This window comes from Chrysochloris asiatica, unplaced genomic scaffold (assembly GCF_000296735.1).
Source record: "Chrysochloris asiatica unplaced genomic scaffold, ChrAsi1.0 scaffold00146, whole genome shotgun sequence".
Lineage (NCBI taxonomy): Eukaryota > Metazoa > Chordata > Mammalia > Afrosoricida > Chrysochloridae > Chrysochloris > Chrysochloris asiatica.
Genome location: NW_006408664.1, coordinates 3,686,197 through 3,694,748, shown reverse-complemented (window position 1 = coordinate 3,694,748; position 8,552 = coordinate 3,686,197). Strand labels below are relative to the sequence as shown.

At 37.8% G+C, this 8,552-nt stretch overlaps 1 protein-coding gene across 1 annotated transcript in view; it reads left to right on the top strand.

The window, feature by feature from the left end:
• Window positions 1–8,552, top strand: part of LOC102827563 (chromosome unknown open reading frame, human C6orf165) — a 47,687-nt gene that overhangs the window by 31,807 nt on the left and 7,328 nt on the right. The window contains exon 11 of the mRNA XM_006870632.1: window positions 4,052–4,195. Coding sequence (XP_006870694.1) covers window positions 4,052–4,195 — 144 coding nt within the window. The remainder of the gene's footprint in view (window positions 1–4,051; window positions 4,196–8,552) is intronic.

The following is an 8,552-nucleotide window of genomic DNA, read 5'->3' as shown; positions in this document are numbered from 1 at the left end:
TTTCTAACTCTAGGTCTTTGCCATTTGTTATAATATTTGATTTTGTCTTCTCAAGCTATCCTGTGATATTTTCTGTTCAGTTCTTTTATCTCATTTCTTCCATTTGCTTTAGCATCTTTACACTGGAGAACAGGTGTCAGAGTCTCTTCTGACATCCATTTTGGTCTTTTCGTCTTTCTTGTCTTCTTAATGACCTTATGCTTTCTTCCTGTATGCTGTTCTTGATATCATCCCACAACTTTTTCTTGTCTTCAGTCTTTATTTTTTAATGCATCAAATGGCTCTCATGGAATTTAAAAATTTTCTTCATCTTCAACCTGAATTTGCATATGAGCAATTAATGGTCTGTTCCACAATCTGCCCCATCTTTGTTTTGGCTGATTATATGGACCTTTTCCACCCTTTATTTCCACAGATGTAGTCAGTTTGATTTCTGTGTATTCCATCTGGTGAGGTCCATGTGTATATCATCTTTTATGTTGTTTAAAAAAGGTATTTGCAATGAAGAAGTCATTGGTCTTGCAAAAACCAATCATGTGATCTCCAGGATCATTTCTATCATGAAGACCACATTTCCCAACTACTGATCCTTCCTCTTTGTTTCCAACCTTTGCATTCCAATTGCCAGTGATGATCAATACATCTTGAGTGCATGTTTGATCAAATTCAGACTGAAGAAGTTGCTAAAATTCTTCTATTTCATCCTTTAATGGTTGGTGCATACATTTGAATAATAGTGGTATTAACAGGTCTTCCTTGTAGGCATATGGATATTATCCTATAACAGATAGTATTTTACTTTTTTGAGGATGAATGCGATGCCATTCCTCTTCAGCTTGTCTTTCCTGGCATAGTGAACCATGTGATTGTCAGATTCAAAATGGCCAATACCAGTCCATTTCAGCTCAGGATATCGATATTTATGCATTCCATTTCTTTTTTGACAATTTCCAGTTTTCCTAGATTCATACTTCGTACATTCTGTGTTCTGATTATTAATGGATTTTTACGGTTATTTCTCTTAGTTTTAAGTTGAAGGTCCCGAAAGCTTTACTCTATTCACATCATCATGTTCAATTCTACTTTAAGGAGGCAGCTCTTCTCCAGTCATATATTGAGTGTATTCCAACCTGAGGGGATCATCTGGCATTATATCTGACAATATTCTGGTGCTCTTAATCTTGTTTCAGTATTCAATATTCTGGTGCTGACAGTGTTCCACTGCTATTCATAATGTTTTCAGTGACTAAATATTTGGGAGTAGTCCATCGCTCCTTCTTCCTAGTCTGGCTTCATCTGGAAGCTCAGCTGAAACCTGTTCACCTTGAGTGGCCCTGTTGGTATTTAAAGTGCTAGTGGCATAGCTTCCAGAATCACACAACATGCAAGCCACCATGGTATGAGAAACTGACAGACAAGAATGGTGGACCTTTGGGATGGGACCCTGCAAATAAGGAACTCTAATATAGGGATTGGTCAGTTTTGCCATCCCATTAGGTTTAGAATGAGCCATCCCAGAGATGGAAAGTGAGGATCTCACTACTATCAAGAAAGAAGAGCCAGGAGTGGAGCCAATCCTTTGGACCCAAGATCCCTGTGCCGAACCGTTTCCATCCAGGAGACAGAGGTGGAAAGAAGCAGCAGCTTATATGGCTGCTCATGAGCTTTTAATTTTAGCATTCCAGTCGCTACTCACCAAGCTACGATGTAGAACATTGTCTTTGTGAACTATGTTATGCCAGTTGACTGTGGTGTCCTCTGAGACGATGGTCCTGAGCCTCCATGCCCAGCAACTCATTGCTTTAAGGTGTTTGATGAAGGCTAAGATATTTTCATCATTTGGCTTTGATTCTTCTTCACACTTGTTTTGATGCCACAAAACAAGTGAATTACCAAGAGAACTTGTTTGCAGACACCCAGTGATCACAGAAACATATTTAAACACTTTTGTTTGGAATAAACCTGTGTATGTATGAACTGAAACTCTAGTTGTAATATTTTTTACTTACCCTCTTATATAATCAGCACTGTTATTAAGAGGGTGCAGGAGGTGTGGATCGAACCCTCTGACACTGTCAGAGGAGGTGACACCAAAATGTCATGAGGGTTGCTGGCAGTGGACAGGCAGGCACCACAGGTGATGGGGCTGCCAAGGCAGTGGTGTCACTAGTTAGTGTCACCTGTCACCCAGTACGGTAACTTGTAACTCACCTGCCTTAGGTGGAGAAGAAGGCCTCTGCCTTGGCTAGTGTGAGAGGGAAAGAGCTGCAGTGAGCCCCAGGATGGCATGGCTCTGGGACTTGTACAAGGACTTGAGCAAGGCAGGACAGCCGAGCAGATTCACGCATGCTAGGCGGAGTTCCTAGGCCAGTTTAGCCATGGGGTGGGGTATAGTGACACCACGAGTTACCACCAGGGAGACATAAACCCAAGTAACCACTGATCAATGCATGTATCATTGTATGTTCAATTAGGTACTGTGTTTTACTCAACTGTAATTTAGAAAAACTTATAGCAGGAACCAGAATTTTTTTTTTTTTAATTGTAAGAGAAAAATTTACAACAGAGGAAAGTATTTTAAATTTTTCTGCAAATTGGAAAACTGCCATTCTCCATTGTACTCTGAATTAAACAATATTCAGTACATTATTTATAAGACAATATTCCAAATTCCTTAGCTTGGCATTCAGGGTCCATTGTCTTTTTGTCTTTTTTCCCCAATTGATTTTTGTTCATGTCTTCTTGGTGGTAGAGGTTGTGTGCTGTGGAGTTGGTCCCAACTCATCATGAACCTGTATAGGGTTTCTGAGGATGTAAATCTTTATGGGAGCAGAAAACCTCACCTTTCTCCCTCAAAGCAACTGGTAGGTTCAAGCTATGTTAGAAAACCCATGAATGATGTACTAGTTCAATTATGTAAAGCCTTTGCTTAGCCTCATCTCCTACTTGTTAATAGATAGCTTTTTGCTCACCAGCAGCTCCTCAGAAACACTATACAGGGTCACTATGGGTCGGAATCGACTCGATGGCACTTAACAACAACAACAATTTTCACTTATTTACAGCTTCCAGTGTTGTAAGATGGCTCAAAGACAATGAAAGGCTAGAAACAGAGAACCAGAAATGGTGTGCTGTCTGTAAACAGAGCACAGTCCTCTGCTACACATCTTCCCCTTACATACCCAGTTTTGATTTTTCTCTTTGTTTCTATTTAATCTCCATCTGTTCTTAGGAGACCTTTAGTATTGATGGAAGTGAGTTTTCTCCCTCTATACCTGTATTTCATAAAGTTATTATTATTACTTACTTGCTATTTATTTGTAGGATTGTAAATTATCTCTTCAGCATGCCTTTATTTATACTTAACTATATCTTAAAATCATTTTGAAGGCAGTAATTTTATCTTATGGTAAATGATAAACACTTAGTGATTTTGTAGTGCTTGGTTTAGGGAAAGAAGTTTATCTCTTCACTCTCCTTTTCACTATGACCCCTGAGTTCCTTAAACCTTCACCATCTCTTCTAGCAACTTCATTAGGCATAATTATGTCTTTGCTTAGCCTAGAATTGCTGAATTACTATGAGCTTCTGGGTATCTCAGTAGAAAACCAACATATTCTACTAAAACAATCTTTGAACTAGTTCAATGATCTAACATAATTTTAATACTTTAAACAGATGTGATTTATAGCTAGCATTTAATAACTTTTAAATTTCTGTCCATTTCGAATGTATTTATGTACCAGTTGTGGGAAGTATGAAGGAGCATTTGATTTGGGAATGAATGATGCTAGATTATGCCCTGCCAAAATATACATTCTACATGCAGTTCACAAAATCAGATACAAAGTCATATTGCTCAGAAAAATAAGTAAGTCTGGCTTGCTATTATGAGTTTATTTTTTGAGTGGTATTTACAAGTATATACTCTGTGTTAAAAAAAATATATTGTTTTCCACATCTTTTGTCAGTTTTATCTATATATTTTTAGTTGCTTGTAAATAATACTTTTTTTTTACAGATGCTAATAATAACACTCTTATTTCTTTAGATGAGGGATGTTGACAAACATTATATAAAACCAATTACCAAGTGTGAAAGTAGTACACAGACGGATACACACATATTGCCACCAACTATTGTGAGATCATATGAGTGGAATGAATGGGAATTAAGACGAAGAGCTATACAATTGGTTTGTATATTTTTAGGTTGAAGAATTTTAATATGTTATTATTCATAAAATTGGTAAATTAAATTATATATATATATGTGTTCTACACAGAGTTCTTTGCTAACATAAAATCAACTATCATAATTTATAACTTACCTACTTTATGTTATAGGATTTTCCTTTACTTTGTTGTTGTTGGTGTTTGTATGTCACTGAATCAGTTCCAACTCATAGCAACCCTGTATTGTGTATTCAAAGTAGTTTTAAAACTTGCTGCTATTGTGAGAATTAATGAATGGGAGATCATATGAGTGGAATGAATGGGAATTAAATATTTAAAGCACCTGCAATATCCTTTAATCATTTAGAGTATATTCTTTTCTCTTTGGATTTCTTAAAGGAACAGAACGTTACTTACCTCTGTTATTGTCAACATAGTCTCTCCAGACACTGAACTTCCCTCATCCTTCTGATTCGTAGTCACCTTAATCACAATAGGTGCCTTCCTTAAATTCTGTCTTTGAAACCTTCATCCTTGCCCAACTAAATGGAATTCCCCTAACCCACCCCTTTTTATAATACCTTTTATTTTTAAAAAGAAATGTTTCTAATATAAATGAAATAAACTTTTATGTCTTCTGCTTTTCCTTAAAATACTTTATCCATACCTTTGAAACCAGGTGTGGGAATAAATGGGTACCACTCAAATGAGAACAAAGACTCGGCTACTGTTAACTTGCATTTAGCAGTGACTCAAAGGCAGACTCGGGAGAGGGGAAGCTTTGTAGTGAATAACTAAAAAGGAAAAGGCTTCAGGTGTGCTCTGATTGGAGCTTATTGGCACAGTAAATCTAGAGGGTGTGGTGCTGTATGATCAGCACTGGAGTGTGAACCACAAGGTTCGTAGCTCAAACCTACCAGCTGCTCCTGGGAAACCCTATACAGGGTCACTATGAGTCAGAACCAACTCAATGGCACTTAACAACAACAAATAGAAGCAGGGCACTTATTAGAATTAGTTTGGGGAGCACATTTGGCTTCTCTGGTTGCTCCAAATTTGAAAATAGGAGGGATGGACAAAAAAACAGGGAAACTGGTAGTCATTGAATAAATCATTGATTGCTGTGGAGGTTGTGATTTAGCTTCCTATATTGGTTGCTGCAGGGTTGTGGTCAGGACTCTATTGTCATGTATAGTTCAATCATAGTCCATTTGCATATGGTCTCTCAGAAGCCTTCCCTTAGCCACTACATTTTCCTTGCTGTCTTTTCTGCTGGTATTCTTTCAATCTTGTGAGTTTCTGAAATGAGGAAAGGAGTACTACATCTCAATGTATCTTCCAGATCATTGTTTCATAAATACTTCCATCAGACACGTCTACACTCCATGGACCCTCTTATACATATTATCTACTAAACTCATCGGAGCCCATCAGACTTTCATTAGAAGACAGGTTAGTATTCTACTACTTGAACAACAAGGTAGTAGACTGGTTTTTTTTAAAGTGTCATTGACTTATTTCCAACTCATAGTGACCTTATCTATGTACAACAGACCTAAATACTGCTCAGTCCTGCACCATTCTAACAATTGTTACATTTGAGCCCACTGTTACTGATTGTGCCAATCCATATTGTTGGGGATGTTCTTCTTTTTCATTGACCCACCATTTTAACAAACATGATATCCTTCTCTAGGGACTGGTTCCACCTGACAACATACATAAAGTAGGAGGAATGAAGTCTTGCCATCCTTGCTTCTAAGGTGCAATCTGGCCATACTTCTTCCAGAATATATTTGTTAGTTCTTCTGGCGGTCCATACTACTTTAAATATTCTTTGCCAACACCATAATCCAAATGTATTGATTCTTATCTGGTCTTCCTTTTCCATTGTCCAGCTTCCCTATGCATAGGAAGTGATTGAAAATACAAAGGCATGAGTCAAGTACACCTAGTCCTCAAAGTGACATCTTTGTTGTTTAAGACTTTAAAGAGGTCTTTTGCAGCAGATTTGCCAAAAGCAATACATTATTTAATTTCTTGACTGATGCTTCCATGAGTATTGATTGTGAATCCAAGTAAAATGATATCTTGACAACTTAAATAATTTCTTCATAATGTTTTTTATTGGTCCAGTTGCAAGGATTTTTGTTTTCTTTACATTGGAGTATTTGATCTTCATCAGTAAGTACTTCAAGCCCTCTTAGATTCCAGCAAAAAAGGTTGTTTCATCTACATATTGAAAGTTGTTAATGAGTCTTCTTCCAATCCTGATGCTACGTTCTTCTTATAATCTGGTTTCTCAAATTATTTGCTCAGCATGCAGATTGAGTAAGTATGGTGAAAGGATACAGCCCTGGTGCACACCTTTCCTGGTGCACACCTTTCCTGATTTTGAATCTTTCAGTATTTCCTTGTTCTGTTCCAACAACTGCCTTTTGGTCTATGGACGGGTTCCTTATGAGCACAATTTAGTGTTCTGGAATATCCATTCTTCCCACTGTTACCCAGAGTTTGCTATGATCCACATAACTGAGTGCCTTTGCATAGTTAATAAAGCACAACTAAACTCCTTTCATGTATTCTCTGCTTTTAGCCAAAATCTATCTGATGTCAGCAGTGATAGCCCTAGTTTCACGTCCTCTTCTGAATCCCTCTGGAATTTCTGGTAGCTCATTGCTGATGTACTGCTGCAACCACTTTTTAATTCTTTTCAGTAAATATTCCCTTGCATGTGATATGAATGCTAGTGTTCACTCAAGTCCTCAAGTCTGCATTCCCTTGGGGCACCTTTTTTGAAATAGGCAGAGATACGGATCTTTTTCAATCAGTTAGCCAGGTACCCGTCTACCAAATTTGTTTTTTTTTTGCATAGATGAGTGAGCCCCTTCAGTGCTGCACCAGTTTGTTGAAACCTTTCAATTGGCATTCCATCAGTTCCTGGAACCTTGTGTCTCACCAGTGTGGCTTGGACTTCTTTCTTCAATACCATCAGTTCTTGAACATATCCTACCTCTTGAAATAGTTGAACATTGATTCTTTTTATACAGTGACTCAGTGTATTCCATCCATTTTCTTTTGATGCTTCCTTATTCAATATTTGGCTCATGTTGTTGTTGTGTTTAAGTGCGATAGAGTTGCTTCCAACTCATAGTGACCCTGTATTAGGTTTCTAAGTATGTAAATATTATCAGGAGCAGAAAGTCTCATCTTTCTCCTGCTGAGTGGTTGGTGGGCTTGAACCTCCAACCTTGTGGTTTGCAGTCCAGTGCTAATCTTACAGAGCCACTGCACTTCCCATTTTGTGATAGAATCTTTCAGCTTTGCAACCTGAGACTTGAATTTTTTCTTTAGTTCTTTCAGCTTCAGAAATGCTATTCTTCTCTTTTGGTTTTCTGACTCCAAGTCTTTGCTCATTCCATTGTAATACTTTATCTTCCTAAGTTGCCCTCTGAAATTCTCTATTCAGCTCTTTTATTTCATTATTTCTTCAATCACTTTAGCTTTTCTACATTCAAGAGCAAGTTTTAGGGTCTCTTCTAACATCCATTTTTGTCTTTTTCTTTCTTTCCTATCCTTTTAATCTTTTGCTTTCTTCATGTATGATATTCTTGATGTCATCTCACAAGTTCTCTGGTCTTCGGTGATTAGTGTCTATTACATCAAATTTATTCTTGAGATGGCCTCTAAACTTAGGTGGGATATACGCAGGAGTCCTGGTGTGGCACTGTGGGGTAAGTATTGGGCTGCTGACCACAAGGTTGGCAGTTCAAACCCATCAGCCATGCCTTAGAAAGCATATGATAGTGGTGGTATGCCGTGGAGTTGGTTCTGACTCATAGTGACCCTGTATAGGGTTTCCGAGGCTATAAATCTTTACAGGAGCAGAAAGCCTCATCTTTCTCCCGAGGAACAACTAACAGCCCGACTCATAACTGGTACGCTACCAGAGCTCCTTTAGAAAGCATATACGGGGTCGCTATGTATTAGAAATCGACAGCACTTAACAATAACAACAGCAGTACTCACAGTAACTATTTTAGATGTCATGGACTTCTTTTAATTTTTTTAGCTTCAGCCTGAACTTTCATATGACCAGTTGATATCTGTTCCACAGTTGACCATAGGGCTTGTTTTGGCTGATGATATTGTCTTCATTTTCTCTTCCCACAGATGTAGCCAATTTGATTCCTGTGTATTCCATCTGGTGTGGTCTACATGTATAGTTGCCATTTTTGTTTTTGAAAAAAGGTTTTTACCATGAAAACGTCATTGTCTTACAAGATTAGATCACGGTATCTTCAGTATCATTTCTGTCACCACTTTTCCTAATTTTAAACCATTCAGTGTTCCCTTGTTCTGTTCAAACAGCTGCCT